The sequence below is a fragment of the Crinia signifera genome, chromosome 2 (genome assembly GCF_055691185.1).
Source record: "Crinia signifera chromosome 2, ASM5569118v1, whole genome shotgun sequence".
NCBI classification, from domain to species: Eukaryota; Metazoa; Chordata; class Amphibia; order Anura; family Myobatrachidae; genus Crinia; species Crinia signifera.
In genome coordinates, this window is record NC_139218.1 from 51,558,496 (window position 1) to 51,575,519 (window position 17,024).

The 17,024-nt window shown below is 42.2% G+C and overlaps 1 protein-coding gene across 13 annotated transcripts in view; it reads left to right on the plus strand.

The window, feature by feature from the left end:
• Positions 1–17,024, plus strand: part of ELN (elastin) — an 84,900-nt gene that overhangs the window by 48,918 nt on the left and 18,958 nt on the right. For 6 of the 13 annotated variants that reach the window (XM_083172061.1, XM_083172055.1, XM_083172062.1 and 3 more), the window contains 11 exons: positions 574–645; positions 4,639–4,686; positions 6,866–6,922; positions 7,752–7,808; positions 9,483–9,572; positions 9,653–9,700; positions 13,223–13,321; positions 13,767–13,805; positions 14,588–14,620; positions 15,697–15,723; positions 16,103–16,129. In XM_083172061.1, the coding sequence (XP_083028187.1) occupies positions 574–645; positions 4,639–4,686; positions 6,866–6,922; positions 7,752–7,808; positions 9,483–9,572; positions 9,653–9,700; positions 13,223–13,321; positions 13,767–13,805; positions 14,588–14,620; positions 15,697–15,723; positions 16,103–16,129 (597 nt within the window). The remainder of the gene's footprint in view (positions 1–573; positions 646–4,638; positions 4,687–6,865; positions 6,923–7,751; positions 7,809–9,482; positions 9,573–9,652; positions 9,701–13,222; positions 13,322–13,766; positions 13,806–14,587; positions 14,621–15,696; positions 15,724–16,102; positions 16,130–17,024) is intronic. The other 7 variants (XM_083172057.1, XM_083172058.1, XM_083172059.1 and 4 more) reach the window with 5 other exon arrangements.

Here is a 17,024-nt window from a genome sequence, read left to right on the forward strand (position 1 = left end):
CACCCTGTTCTCATTGGCGAGCCAATGCTGATAAAGGGACAGCAAAAGACAGGGAGCCCCCACTGTGCAGATAATCATTCAGCACATACGAGTATCAGGACAGGGAGCAGCAAAAGGAAACCAAGCCCTCAGCAGTCACCTTTCACTGTGTTGTTTTACACTGCTCAGACTACAATTAAGTGCATTAGTTAGTGCAAATCCCTAGTCATCTAACTGCCATTGCTGGTCTTTAGCCTTTGCCAATAATATAATGTGTCATAGGACCAGATGTATCAAGCTAGGAAAAGGGATAAATTGTAGAGTGATAAACAGCCAGCCAATCAGCTCCTACCTGTCATCTTTCAAACCCAGGTAGAACATGACAGGTAGGAGCTGATTGGCTGGCTGTTTATCACTCTCCATTTCATCACTTTTTAAGGCTTGATACATCTGGCCTAAGAAGATAACATAAGGATCACTATAAGGTGATCGGTTCAAAAATGTAACTTTCTCCATCGTGCGATTATTGTCTTTAGAATATCTGGACATTCTCGCCATTTGTTCTATTTATTTTTTATTTTTGTTTCATCCAAGGTTTTGGTGGTTTTGGTGGACAGCAGCCTGGTGTACCTCTAGGATATCCTATTAAAGCTCCCAAACTACCAGGTATGTACAGTATATGTGGGTGACTGGGGGTGTGAATCCGGCTGGAGTTTTAGGACAATTTGGACAGAAATTCATCCTCAGATTTTTATATGGTATTAAATTCTATGTCTGATTCCACTGGAAGCAAAATATTGTTTATTCATGTAGTGATTGATGATGATAGTAATAATAACATATGCTTTAATGATGTGGACACACTGGCTCATAGCCGATTTTGAGTTTGGCTAACCACTTTAGATATTCTTTAGATTTAGGCTGTCTTGCTATTTGACCCTAGGCCAAATACATTTTACAGGCAAGATAGTCAATATAGACTTGCCTGCAGAGTCTATTTTTCTATTCGATACTGACTAAATGGGGGCTCGCATCGGCATTGAATCGGCATTGCATGCGGCTGAACACTGTGCAATGTCTACTGGATTTTGACTATTTATTCAAAAACAATAACCAGAATCACACCAAGTGTCCACAGCTTAAGGGGCCCATACATCTAGCCTGTATCAGGGCAATTTCCCATTGTGTTGATACCAGGGTTGTGGGTAACATAGAAACAGTAGTTTAGGTTGAAAAAAGACGTATGTCCATTAAGGATGTCCAATGAGCTAGATTTGTCACCCCCTGTTCAAAATATTTAGTTTGTGTAAACATAGAGGGGATTCCCTGATTTTGACCCAAAAACTATCAGTATCTGAGAATTGGGATTCTTAACATTTTGAATATCCACAATTTCCTAACAGACCACTGATAATCCATGTCCTCCAACAGGCAGATTGCCAATCATAGCACATCCATAGCAAGGGCCCCTAGAGTCTCCATTCAGCCATCCCCCTGTCACTGCCCAGGAACGCCCAATAGGTTTTCAAAACCTTTCTGAGGCTTAATCACAACTGTAAAGGCCCATACGCACTGGGTGACTTTGAGCTGAAAGACGCTCAAAACAGCAAGTTTGAGCGGCTTTCAGCTCAAAGCCGCCCAGTGTGTACGGGCCGGCGATGAGCGGTGAATTAGAATTAGGCCCATTGTTTGTTAAGGATTCCTTTCCCTTCTTTACGTTTCACTAATTATCAATAACATCCTCCATTGTTTTACCATTGTTTTTTTGTGTAATTTGCTGCACTCATCAATCATTTCAATGTTGCTGTTTGCCTGGCCTTCTTTATTCTTAACCCCAAGGTCTTCTTATCATAAGTACTCTACAGAAAGTTGGTTTTAACGCAGCTGTCTGTCTGCAAAGAAAATATCTGACATTTCTTTATGAGTGCTGGTGAGGATGTACATATTACAGAGCTATCTGACAGTTCTATGAGGTAGCCAGTCAGGTGTGAACAGGATGGAAAATAGTCAGAAGAGCAGGACCCCTGATCATTCCTACTGGGATTCCAGAGACAGGAATTTGTTCCCACAAACAGATAACAGCAGAACATATATTTATTCTGTGAAATTATGCCAGAAAAACAGAAACCAGTGAAACATATTGGGCCTTATTCTGGTTGGAGCGGCCGGGCCGTACGCGGACGTCCCGGGATTTTTAATGATCTGCGCATGCGTACATTCGCTAATGCGCAGGCGCGAACACTCCACAATGCTTACGGACGGGTCTATACGTGCGAAAAAAACTATACGCGAGTGTACGGGCATTGGGGCGGCATAGGGGCGTGATGAGGGGAGCGGCCGAAATAATGAGGGAAAATGGGCGTAAATATGGGCGTACACGGGGGTGTGCACCAAAAATGAGCGATGCTACTACCGCACGATCGACTACAGCACCGTTCATTTCGGACACAAAACAGGCGGCCGCCAACCGCCATCTCAAACCACCCCTACAGATACCGCATGCCAGCGTGCGCCTGGGTTTGCTAATTTACGCTGCTTACTACCAAACACATACACCTGAATGTAATAACCAATGCTGCAGTCTATTAAGTCCAAACCATGATTTCACTACCTGCAAGCCACACACATCACTCAAACACATTGGAAGCTTATCTTTCTATACTTCTCTACATTTAAAGGTTTGTTTAATTTAAGGTAAGAATCTTTTTAAGACCTGCTTATATATGCTAAGGTAGGTATTTGTTAAACAGTTATACACATTCACTACGTGCTTTCATAGACTTTACACAGTAGCACACTCAATCTACACAAGTCGACATGTGTCAACGTGTTCACTCTAATACAAACATAGGTTTTGTATTTAGGATACAATAACATAAACCACATCTAACACCTACAAAGGATGTTTCAGCAATGTTTTAAGCCCATGGCCACTATTTTGCACATTAATTAATTCAATCAATTAATTAATTTTCATAATTATAGTTGAAAGGCAAGATTTGCAGGTCCATATATGTGAAGGGTATGTCAGCGTACACGGACGTACGCTCAGTCTCACGAGCGGTGACATAAGCTGACTTTTCTATTGAAAACAATAGGGACCCGTCCGTGCAAGCTGGCGTACGCTCAGATAGCCGCAAGAAGTCGGTGGGAAGACGGACGAGAGACGTCCGTAAACGGTGGTGTACGCTCAATTGTACGCCAGTTGTCGGAGTGTAAGGGCTGGCCCGTCCGTGTACGTTGGCGTACGCACATTTGTACGCCACTCCCCTTCAACGTTGTTTCTGGCCGTACGTATGCGGCTGAGTTGTGGGTGGACTTAACCCCAACGGCCGCGTACGGATAGCGTACGTTGTTTTGGAACGTACGCACGTTTGTCCGCACCGATCAGAATAAGGCCCATTGTTAGTGACACTCTCATGTCTCTCAACCCTACTAGACAATGAAAGAGAGCGCAATATGTATTTTTATTAGCTAAAATAGAGTGCTAGGAATAGGTCTCTCTCCCACAGATCATTTTGCCAGTTCCTAAGGACTGATTAGATGGCAAATTATTAATAAAAATATTAATATTATAAATTATAAAAGCCCTCTGTGCTACATACTGTATCAGCTCCTACCTGTCATTTTTCAAACACAGCCTGTGACATGGCACTTAGCAGATGATTGGCTGGTGGTTTATATCTCTCTATTTTATCACTTTTCAAGCTTAGTACATCTGGCCCAATGACTGACATTGTATTACTGGTGATTGGGGTCATCTGTCCATAGGAGAGGAGAGAAGTTTCAGCATAGTTCTGTAAATAATATTCCTCCAAATAGTTATTATTATTATTATTTATAAGGCACAACAAGGGTTAAGCAGCACCTAAAACCTACTACATAACCAATGAGAGTCCAGTTTGTGGGATCTTACATTCTAAAGAGGAGGGGCAGACAGACAATGGTGACATAGATTGGGTTGACAGTGAGAGTGGAACTGAGGGGTAGAATGAGAGATGGTTTGATTTCATGAAGAAGTGGCCCTTGAGAGCCCATTGGAAGGTTTGCAAAGAGGTGGAGAGTCTGATGGGATAACTATAGAATTCGAGAGATAGGGAGTAGCATGTGCAAAATCGGTTGTAGGAAGTAATTGGTATGCAGGAGAGGGGGCATACATTTGTAGAGTGAAGCCGATGGGTGGGGGTGTAAACTGAAATAAGGTCAGAGATGTAAATGGGAGAGGAATGGGTGAGAGCTTCTGTTGGATTCTGAAGAGAAAGGGAAGCCAGTGTAGGAGTTGTAGTAGAGGGGAATGGACATAGGACATTTGGAGAGGAAGATGAGCCGATAGATTGGCAATAGATTGGAGTGAAGAAAAGCATTTGTCAGGGTGGTCAGATAGAAGAAAATTACAGTAGTCCAATGTGGAGATGACCAGTGAGTGGATGAGTGTCACATGTACGTTTCACTATAAGATACAATTACTAAAAGTGATGGTGATATAGTATAGTATGCTACTACTAAGTTGTCCATGGCTTATGTCTACCAGCCTGTATGATGTAAGTCCACGTAGTGGCGAATCCTCATACAGACAGCAGAGACTACACATGTCTAATTGCAGAAGATCATATGCAGATTACGCCTTTCTTCTGAATGCTAAACCTTTTCTATTGTCAGGAGGATACGGGCTTCCATACACATCAGGAGTACCTGGAGGATATGGCAGTAAGTGTACTGAATAATTTATTCACCTCCCTGAACGTTCAAAAAACAAATGGGTCCACCCTTCCTGGAACAATAATAATGGCCACATAGACATTTGGAAAATGCTCTCATATGTCAGCACATTGAGGGGTGCTGTTCTGCTTTCTAGTTCATGTAACATTGTACAGGCTCAGGCTGAGTCCTGTAGGAGCGCAGGAATAAATAAACATGTTCCGCGCTTATTATTTCTGTATGTTTCCTGGCATGCATCGGTTTCTATACAAGTATACGCAGCAATGTTCAAAGTATGTAAAAGCAAAAAAAAAAAAAAAAACTACAGTGTGTCTGGCCAATGTGAAAATAATTTATAACTCACTGTGACATGTAATGAGTGTGGCTGACATTAATAGCCTTCTAATCTGCACCGTTCTCCGAGCAGCCAGTGGTGAGGTCTGACCGAGATCTTGGAACCGTGGCTTTGTACTGGAGAATATTAACAGTATTCATTTGTACATAAGATATTGCATATGTTTCCTTAATTACTTTTTTTAATTCAGCCAAGGTATTGGTGTTATTATTCCTTTTTATCGTGGCAACCTATTCCACTAACATACATTGATTGCAACATAGAAACATTAACCAATACACTTACAATTAGGGTGGCCAATACCGGGGGCATTTTTTCAATCCAGGGATTTGGGATTAAGAAATGATCAATTTTGGGATTCCTGGGATCCCGGGATTGGCCTTCCTATAAAAAAAAAACGCAACCATCCACACATTTACATACCGGTTGGTGCGGCAGAACAGAGTTGGGAGCAGGTGGGAGCAGCAGAGCGTGGTATCCATGGGTGAGGCAGGAACTTGAGAACGGGGATGTGGCGGGCAGGCAGCGCAACCTGATGTGCATCGTAACCTCTGACCGTGTCGAGCAGCTGGGCAGAATCTGAGCTAGTGTTCAGATGCTGCTTGGCATTAGACTGCGCAGTCTAATCCCGAAATCATGGGATTGGAGACTCCAATCCCATGATCAAATCCTGGCAAATTTGGGGCCAAATCCAAGGCTCCCGACAATCCCGAGCACGGGATTGGCCACCCTACTTACAATGTTCTCCTCCCTTCACTTTTGGTCTCATAGGAAAAAAAAGAGGTGCTACATGTTTTGCACAATGGAGAAGCTAAAAATGTATAAATAAGGGTGTCAGTTACGCACACCCACCTTATTGGCTTCTGACAACTGAATAGAGTCGTATTTGTAAAATGCCTCAGTAAGAATATTTGTTTTTCTCCATAGTAGAAAATCGCCTCATTCATGAAAAATATTATAAGGCCAGCAGAGGGAAGTGGAAAGAGTCAACTTGGCCAGTTTTTGGGGATAAGCACATGCTTGAACCAGTTCACACTATCCGTGTGGATTACATTTTGCTGCAGTATGGGTGGTGAGCCCGGGTGCAATAATGTAATTTGGGCCGCCCTCCTCCATCCAATCCCAAATTCACAATATGTAACACCAGTGGATGATAGAGAGAGACGGGGAGGCAGAGTGTGACAGGGACAAACAGTGGGAGACAGGAAGAGGGTGACAGGGGCAGCAGTGGACCCTACCCTTTGGTCCTCAGGGGCCCTGGTGCTCTGCACCTGCTGCAACAATGGTAGCTCTGAGTGGGCATATGGGCAAAGCAAAAATAAATACCCCATCAGCAGTAAAAACACTGTTTTACCCTCTACAGAATATGCAGAGTGTGAAAGAGGTTTCTGGTCAGATGATGACCAAGGAAAGTTGTAAGATTTATGCATATGGCAGAGCACATGTATGAATATACTGTATACCAAGACAAGAAAGAAAGGATTAATGGGGGCAATAGTACTGAGGGTCCGAAAAGTGGCCAGGAGGCCTTCTTGCCCTTGATAAATGTGCCTGTTAGTTCTCAATTCAGGATTGTGGGTAATTTGTTTCCTATGACTCACTCAGTAATGTAAAACAGTTTCATACCGGATGATGTCAGACCATTGAGTGGGACCTGATTATTGGATATACTGTCTACTAAGAAATGGAGAACAAAAGGTTATAGTTGTCAAACAGAATGTTAATAAATATTCTCGATTCTTCTTTAATTTACCCCAATAGTCCTTAGCATTAAGTGGCTTCTACTGAGCGACACTTTTATAACACACCATAAGTGCTGTCCTTGTATTACAGGTTATGGTGCTGGTGGTGCAGGAGCTGGCGGCAAAGCCGGATACCCAACAGGGACTGGTATGTACAACGTTATGTCACAGCATGGGAAAACTATATTTCAATTCATTAATTCGCCATTCAGGAATGAAACCGAACCCCTCTGCTTGGAACACAGTGCAGCACATTTCCTGACAGCCTCCTGTTTTTATTTAACCTCTAGTAACCATAGCATGTAGTCCCTAGATAATTCCAGGCGATATATCATTGTAGTAGACTCACTAGTGTTATGTTTTACGTTCTACATGCATTAAAGTGAAGGTAAAGCATGTGTTTTGAATATTGCATACAATGTATATATAGCAGCTAATTCAAGGATGTATACATCAACATTAAGGGCCAGATGCGCTAAGCTACAAAAGTGATAAAATGGAGAGTGATAAACAGCCAGCCAATAAGCTCCTGCCTGACATGTCACAGACTGTTTGAAAAAAGTCAGGTAGGAGCTGATTGGCTGGTTGATTATCACTCTCCATTTTGTCACTTTTGAAGCTTAGTGCATCTGGCCCTAAGGGAGAGATATAAGACAACATATGCATAGTAGCATCTGTATTTGAGTGGTTCATCCCTGGCCTTGAGGAATGCTGCTTACAAAGGGGTATATTTACTACGATGGGATGGAATGTTGCCCATAGCAACCAATCAAATTCAATCTCTGATTTTCTAGAAGGTGCTAAATAAAAAAATATGCATAATATCCACTGTAAATGAGTTTCCTATGTTTGTCTTTATGCGTTTATGGCAAATTGTAGTGTTAATCTATAGTGTGACATAATAATGAGGCAGGTGTTGTTCTAATCGTGCGAAGCCCTGTCATGTCTAATTACTGTACTCCCTCTTCTGTACCCAGGGGTCGGCTCTCAGGGAGCTGCAGCCAAAGCCGCAGCTAAAGCAGGACGATATGGTGGTGAGTCCCTGTATTTCCTTACGTACTTATAACCCTCCACTCTTACTCCCTGCCTTACTGACGGGTCAAATCTGCTCCTTTATTGTTCTTATCCTTATGATATATTACAAAGTATCAGTAACCTATCAAAGCAGTCTAAAGTCCTGTATACATACTTCACTTCACACTCATTCAGTCGTCTATATGGATCCAACGGACTTAAGGGGACAGATGTCATAGCCGTGCAGGAGAAAAACCGGACTTTTTATAAAGGGGCAATCGTTTACAAGGCAAAATCATGCCTTATATATGATTGCCCCTTAATAAAAACTTGGAGGCGGTGACATCTGGCCCAACGACTCTTATACCCCGTATACACTAGATGACTTTTTAAAAGGTCGGCCCTTCCCTCTCTACAAAGTTTCTGCACTTTTTGACATTCGACTTATTCAATTAAAGTGGCGATCTTTGGACCGTCGAAAAATCCAGCATGGTTGATAAATATATAGATTGCCGAAGTACTCACTGATCCACATGTTTTTGACAAAATTGCATCTGATTTGACTTTTTCATGTTTCGCCAATGTTTAATTGAATACCCCCTATGTTGCATTTCTTCACTTAATCAAAAAGTCATTAATAAATACAATGAGTCAATCAAATTAACTTACCTCCAAATGAGAGAGAGAGGGAGCAATGCCATGTAAATGCTGGCAAAGGCATCTGAACTGGCCCCCACATGGCCTTATCTGACCCCAAACAAAAACTTATAATGGATAAAACACATTGTAGTATAAGACAGTAGGATTGCAACGGCAAATAACACTATTACAGGACTGAAGCCAGTGATGTGCAGTCAGTGAAGTCAGAGTCTCACATGTCATACTCCTTTATTCTCCAGAGATATGACTATAAAACATTATTAGATAGTATATAGTAGATTTTTATAACTTATAATTTGTTTGTATTTTTAAAATTTACTAAATTATATATGTGTGTGTGTGTGTGTGTGTGTGTGTGTGTGTGTGTGTGTGTGTGTGTGTGTGAATCTGGTTCTGATATTAGCCAGTGACTAATCAGCCATTAACCTTACCGTACATCACTGACTATAACTATAGAACAATAATAACTGTTCTGAGGCCCCCTTATGGAATAAATTAAGAATGCCAAAAGAACTTACATTTCCTTTCCTGACTTCATTTAGATGTGTCCCTTAACATCGTGTCATGATGATTACTCGCGGGCACTCTAGATTAAAGCTCATATATTTTTTAAACAAAAATGAAGATGTTTTTGTAACATAATGCTGGCAGTACATACTGTAGGAACCAATCATTTTAATCTCTTACACAAACTAAAACTTAAAACAGTCAGATACTGTTGTGTAACAAGCCCTTTGCGGCATATGTAATGGGGTCTGAGTTTGGCGGAAGTGCGGGAAGCCGGATAATCTTGGATGGATGTTTTTTTAAAGCGGCAATCCTTTTCCAGACAAAAACATGCCTTGTAAATGATTGCCGCTTCAAAAAACTTCTGAGATCGCCCAACATCATGCACGTGTGCAAAATTGTATCCTTACGTATGCCCTCTTGAGTTGTGTTTTCACCTTGAATTTATTTCGTAACAATTATATTAAATAGTAAAAAGACAGAATTGAGTGAAATGAAGAGTTTTCTAACTGTCCGTTATGATACAGCAGGTGGCGGTATCCCCGGTGCTGGTGGTATTCCTGGTGGTGTGCCCGGATTGGTGCCTGGAGGTGTATATAATGGACAGCCAGGCGCAGGTAGGTCTGAGTGGACCAAATATCAGCAATTATGTGAAATATTTCTTAGGGAATCTTATGAATCACAATTGTTTTATTAGGAATACCTCAACAGGGAGGTCAGGCTGGAGGCAAGCCTCCAAAATATGGTGAGTGTATAATAGCATGGCCTCTGGAGGTATTGGCCAATCGTGTTGCTGTCTAGCTTGCCATAACCGTAACAGCGTAACAGCGTAACAGCATTAACTAAGCAAATGACTGTGTCATTACCCAGAGGATAACAATCTGCTTCTAATCTGCTAGCCATCTTCTTTATGGGGACACAAATGTCCATTGATCCTTTCTTGCTGAATTGTGTAGTCTGAATGTGTTAATAAAAGTTCTTAACATAGAAAAGAGCATGTCATGTAATTTGCCCTAAAGTTTTAACAGGTAAGGGAATCATTGCTAGCCTAATCCTATATATATCCTGCCCCCCTTTCTTCCAGCTGCTAATACATTTAACAATTTATTGTTTTGGCCTCATCCAAAAATAATAATCCCAATAAAAATGCTATATATCCCTATAACATCTAAAGGTAGAAAAGTTGGGTGCGAAAATTCTGTTTTATTGTCTGTTTTTGTGCAATCTTAGCTTTTACCTAATTACCTAATCCCATTCCCCCTTACTTCTATGCTCCCAACTCCCTCAACCACCACCTACCGACCTTTGACTGCCACCGTACTTCCCAATTGATTAACTCCTCCCATTCCTCCTCCATGATTTATTTGCTGGTGCTGCTGCTTTCTACCACTTGAACTCTCTCTCTCTCTCTCTCTGGATCAGACTCTCTTCTTCTCTCTAAAGCTCCATGTAGGCTTTCAATCGAAATTCTTTATTAAAGCCTTCCAGCTCTCATCTTGACCCACTGCTCTATTCTCCTAGCTGTCTCTCTTCTCTGTGTGATGTGTCACCCTAGCTATCTGCGCCTTCCCTATAGATTGTAAGTTCTATTATGCAGGGCCCTCTTCCATCATATGAATTTTCTTCCATCACTTATACCATCATCTCTTCCCCACCAGCATCAGCTGCACTGAGCCTTTGGGTTCAGCTAGCACTGCTGTACAGGTTATGCAACTGAATAGGCCAGTATTGGATTTACCACTTTGCAACCAAAGCACTCGCTTAGGGGCCAGGGTCGGTTTCAGGGGACTGTTGACAGAATCCGTGAAAAAGGACAGGCTGTAGAATCCATGAAATAGGCCAGTAACAGCCAAAACACATTCAAGGACATTGCACCGTCAATATGGCACACTGTGCCCCAATGACAACATAGAGCCTCCTCTCCTATTGGAAGAGTAGAAAATTTGGGTACATTATACTGCTTATGTCTTGCTGCACCCAGGAGAGACTGTGGCAACCAGGCCACTGTATGTGGTCCAGCCAAGGCCGCCATTAGGAGGGTGCTGTGGGTACAAAGAGGGGAAGGCCTGGGCCACTTATTCTGCCCACCGCACCCCCTGACCAGAGCCGGATCGGATCACTCACCACAGATTGGATCTCTCCTCCGATTTGATCTGCGGCACTGCAGCTGCGCTCCCCAAACCCCTGATTGACAGCCACGGCTGCAGGAACCTGTTTGCAGAGCAGGACAGCTGAGTGACGGCTCAGCTGTCCAATAGCAGCTAAAGCAGCAGCCTGCAGATCAGTAACTGGTTCGGCATGCAGGCTGCACATAAGAAGGTGTGGACTCTCGAGCCTGCGGACTGGAGTGTTGCCGCTGCCTGGGGAGAGAAAGAGAGAGAGAATGTAGCATACAGAGAGGTCTCCTGGATTCTGCTCTGTGTACAAACTGCCAGCATCAAATCGAAAGTAAGCAGGTTACAAGCGCACAGAGTTTTTGTTTTAAGTTTATTATGTGTTATCGGGGTGGGGGGGGGGTCCAGACTAGAAATCAGTCCCAAACTCCACAATTTCAAGCGGCAGCCCTGGGTCCGTCACACTGGAATTCAGACTCCACCAGCAGACTAAGGACTGAAAGGGTAAGCCCTACTGACAGCTAGATTGGCATTCACCAGGAGTAGACTACATCAGGTACAAGTGTTAGAGTGGATACTAGGGTGTCAGACAATCCCTATTGGAAGAAATAGTCTCAATTTCCTGTGCACTGAGGAGACTTCTAATTGAATAGAGTAGTAGTTCCAAAACAGTGTGCCTGGGCACCCTGGGGTGGCGTAAGCCTCTTGCAGAGGTGCCTTGGGTTGGTGGTCCAGGACCAAATCGAATTATTCATGGTCAAAGTTATAGTGCTAAAGGCAGCCAATCATAAAACATGTAGACAATCATAAGCATAACTGTACTGACCTGGATGGCAGGTAGGAGCAATTTACATAGTGTATTTTTTTTCCAAAATGTATCCATAAAAAACTTTTATCCTAGGGGTGCCATGAAGAAACTGCTGATAATCTACTTGTGGCCCCAGAGGGGTATAAATCCTTCCCTGGCATAGGCAGCAATGTTTATGTAAAGTATCCAGTATCCCATGTTCTGAAAAGTTTTGTAAATCAGAATCTTTTACTTTTCTGTATATATGTCCTTTGTAAGGCACTACGGATCCCCTTTGGCGCTATTTAAATAAAAGACAATAAATAAATAATAAAGATAAATCTGGGTTTCCTCTGGGTACTCCGGTTTCCTCCCACAATCAAAAAATATACTGGTAGGTCAATTGGCTCTCAACAAAATTAACCCTATAATGTCTGTACATGTGGTAGGGAATATAGATTGTAAGCTCTACTGGGGCAGGGACTGATATGAATGTTCAAATATTCCCTGTACAACGCTGTGGAATTTGTGTGCCATATATAAATAACTGGTAATAAATAAATCTTATGATACAAAAAACAAATGTAGTAGTTACAAAACAAATACATTGATAATAGTGAAATAGATGTTGTTTAGAACATTGGTATAAAAAAAAAGTGACCAAGAATTTGGACTCTTCTGGCAAGGGGATAGGTTCGAAATTCTTGCAGTCAGGATCCTGACAGTCAGAAGACCGACATCAGAATCCAGACAGCTAGATTCCAGGAGTGTGGAATAGGATCCTGACAGTCATTAGCCCAATGTTGGGATCCTGACTGCCCAGACTCAGACAGCAGGGGGGGCACAACTAAGCCCCTTGCGGGCACAGTGTCTCGATACGCTTGCCACCTATTCTATTCTCCCTCTATGGGGGTTGTGGACCTCTACGAGGGAGAATACCCAGTGGCTGTTGGGATCCCGAGAGTCAGGGTTTTAACAGTCGGGATTCTGCCGTTGGTGTAATGACTGTAGGTATCCCGACTGTCTGTCTGCCATCTGGAACCCAGATTCCAGACCTCTATGGTAAGTATTTCTACCCTAATCCTACCCCACCCCTCCCACAGCCTGAATCCTCCCTGGTGCTTAACCCTAACAACAACCTGGTGCTTAACTCCATGGGAATCCTGTGTCCCCCGCATTTTAACCGCATCCCCTGGCAAAAAAAAGCACTCACTTGTGCTAATCAATTCCACTTTTCAAGACACTTTGTAATACAGTATAAGGTTATAATAAACTAAAAAAAATATAATTTTTATACGTTAAATAAATGTTTGAGCTTGTTTTGTAATAGTGAAATGGAAAGTAAACTGACTCCTTTATTCATAAGGTGTACCTGGAGCTGGTGTAGGCGGTTTACCAGGAGTAGGTGGTGTGCCGGGGGTTGGCGTAGGAGGTATACCTGGAGCTGGTGGTGTTCCTGGTGCTGGTAAGTAATCACAAGAACTGCGCATTATTATTTTGTGGCTTTGTTTATACAGAAAGCACTTAATACAGTCACACATTAAGGTTATTTTACTTAGTTATAATCTGGAAATAGATGAAATAATTCTATTACGACCTTTTAATTTGTTTTTAGTTCATTATATTAATATTTAGTTTTCAAATTGGGACCACATGTTGCCTACTCTTTAAACAAAAGACTTGCAATTATACAATGAAGATGTGTTAACTTTGTAGTATAGTCAATACTGTACTGGTTCATATGAAATCTAAAATATATTTAAGTTTCTCCAACAACCAAAAACATCATGTGCCATTATTATGATTGTTGCTAATATTATTATAGAACACAGTTATGTTTGAGGTTGTCAGCATTATAATGGGGTCCCCAGTCTATTATCAGGTCTAATCATTATATCTTTTGTTGCCAGGTGTTGGTGGATTGGGTGCTAAACCACCTAAAAATGGAGGTGAGTAAGGATCATAGAAGCGGCGGCTGCATTCTCTGGGCTGCTGCGCGGACCATGTAGTGCTGGGGGACCACTTAGCACATATAAACATACATGTTATTACGTATGTCATATATGTGCTGGATTGTTCACCCGGGTATACATCAGAAGACATGCGGCATCTAGAAATCAGTGAAGGCTTCACATACTCCTAAGCCCACCATCAGGTTCCTGTGAAACTAACCAATAGGAGTCTTAGCCTTCTAAGCCCGCCAACAGACTCCCATTGGATAGTTTCACAGTAGTTTGCGGGAGGGCTTAGGAGTGTGTCAACCATTATGCTGAGTTCCAGGTCCAGCTTGGTGCACCTTGTAGACAGCATTGCAGATCCTAGGGGGAACCATCCAGCACATATATCATCATAATGTACATTTTGTATTTATTTTATTTATTATCAGTTTCGTATATAGCACAGCATATTCCGTTGCGCTTTACAAAAGGAGACAACAAACAGGGTATTTACAGACAGTCAAAAGGCAGGAGGGCCCTGCTCGCAAGCTTACAATTTATAGATGTATGTTTATATGCGCTAAGTGGTCCTACCCTACACTACATGGTAAGTAGTGCAGTCAATGCCCAAACTAGGGGCCCATGAGGCCACCTCCAGCCTTCGGGCTAACAGCAGCTGCTACGAGTGCTATCCTTTTAGTTACACTATCTAATGAGTAGGCAGCCGCTTAAGTTCGCCATCTGTGTAGTTTTAGCAAACCATTCTTTATTTGTCCATACACTTATCATTACAGGTGGTTATGGCGTTGGAGGTCTTCCTACAGGAGGTGTGTATTCTTACATTATCCCATTAAAGTAGAGATAAGCAAAATGTTAAAAATGCTACTGTAGAATTTTCAACTCTTCCTTCATTTGGACACAGAGGTTGAGGTATAGCAAAGGGCAGAGAACCAACCAATCAGCTTTTTAATGCCATTTTATAGACTTTGGGTCAGATGCACTAAGCTTCAAAAAGTGATAAAGTGTAGATAGATAAACAAGCAGCCACACGGCTCCTAACTGTCATTTTTAAACACAGCTTGCACATGTCAGTTGGAGCTGATTGGCTGTTTCTTTATCACTGTCCACATTATCACTTTTTTAAGCTTCGTGCATTGGCCCTGGGTTTGAATAACAACAGCTCATTGAATCATACTTTATCTCTCTCTGCTTATCTCTCTCTAAGGATTGACACATCACCTCCCAGTCTACCACATGCCTTAGCAGGCTTGGCCTCATGTATGTTCAGTCTTTCCCCAACCACATCACGCAACAGAATAAAGTACCCACCATTGTCCCACCATTGTTTATAGACTATAGAATCCTCAAAAAGGGAATTTAAAAGCACAGTGTTAAATTGGGCATTCTATGTCTTGGCGATACAAAAGCAGAAGTCTAAGTTTGTTTCGCAAGAAAATTGCACCAATGTGAACCGGTCTATTCAAAAGTGGAATTGAATCTGTCCAACATTTCACCTCAATATCACTCAACTCTAACTTTTAAAGTATTTTTTTGTGTTCACTGCAATCAAAGTATCTATACCAGGAAAATTATAGTTGTTTATTTTCAAATTATTATTTATCATTTTTACATGTTACAATATGGGAGATCAAATTTGGTTTCTATTTAATATTAAATTTTATTGCATTTGGGATTAAACACTTCTGACAATTTGACTAGCACGACTGCAATGTTCTGGTGGTTGCATCAAAGTGGGTGTTCTGGGGAGTGGTTGCATCAAAGTGGGTGTGTTGGATGTTATCATGCCCCCCAGTGGGCATGCATGATAGTACATATGTTCTAGACCATTTTGTGGCTACAATGTTTGTAGCATTTAATAACAAGTTGTTGTCTTCTGTCACAGTTGGAGCAGGCGGTTATCCAGGTGGAGGTAAGCTTTCTCAACCTCTTATTTGGTATTCAGATTATTTTTAGGTGAAGTTTGCAGTAAGTAGATTGATGAGAGTTATTGTTAAAGAGGCTTGCATGTTCCTTGATAAAAAAAAACACAAATAAATATAAATAAATCTTTCCATCAAAGGAGGTTTCACTGCCATCAGCACTTCTAGGCTGCCTCCCACACCATTTTGTGGCTACAATGCCGCCATTGCATGTGGCACTTAAATACCTTCCACCTCCTGCAAGTTGGGGCAAACAGTGCGATATCAGGAGAGAGGGACAGTCCACTCAAATAGTGGCAGTTGATAGCTATTGTTATTATTATATGTAGTTTGTGTCATTTATTAACAAGTTGTTTTCTTCTCTCACAGTTGGAGCAGGCGGTTATCCAGGTGGGGGTAAGCTTCCTCAACCTCTTATTCAGTATTCAGATTATTTTTAGGAAAAGTTTGCAGTAAGTAGATTAATGAGAGTTATTGTTAAAGAAGCTTGCATGTTCCTGGGTAAAAATACACAAATATAAATAAATTGTTCAATCAAAGGAGGTTTCACTGCCATCAGCACTGGCACTGAGGGGGGGGATACTAATTACTTTGGTCTGATTTTGTTTGAAGGGTTTCAGCATTGGTCTAGATCTGCCGCTCCACCTACTCTCCTTAGTATACTTTCCTTGATCTGCGAAGCAGGTCCCTCCTCCTCTGAAGTGCCATCTTCCCAGTGACATCTATGGGAAAACAGGCTATGGCACTGTACCAGAGTCTTTTCTCTCTAGTGCACATGCGCCGTCTTCCCAAATATCACTGGAAAGTTGGTGCCGGGCAAGGAGGAGGGACTCGTCTCCCGGTTAACAAAAAGTAAGATGCCTTCCCCGACCTCTGCCCCCAATCCTGATCTCAACAGCGCCCCTACAATTAGCTTACGTTATATGTATTTTTCCAGGGATTGTGGACTTGCCCCCCTATTTAGGCCACACCCCATTGCACTGCTCTCTATGGCTCTGTCTGGGACTGCTACTCATACCCTCCAACATGACCCATTCCATTAGGTACAAAATACTCAGTTCCTGGACTTCCCTGCCAGTGGCAGTTACAGAGGTTGGGCTCCAGCACAGTCCAAAATTCAAAGAGGGGGTCACATCAACTGTCAATGAGTCCAGGACAGTGATGTTCGGTGTGGCTCCCCTTTTTGAATATTGGACTGTGCTGCAGGCTCACATCTGCAACTGCCACTGGCAGGGAAGTCCAGGAACAGAGCATTTTGTACCTAATGGAATGGGTCATGTTGGAGGGTATG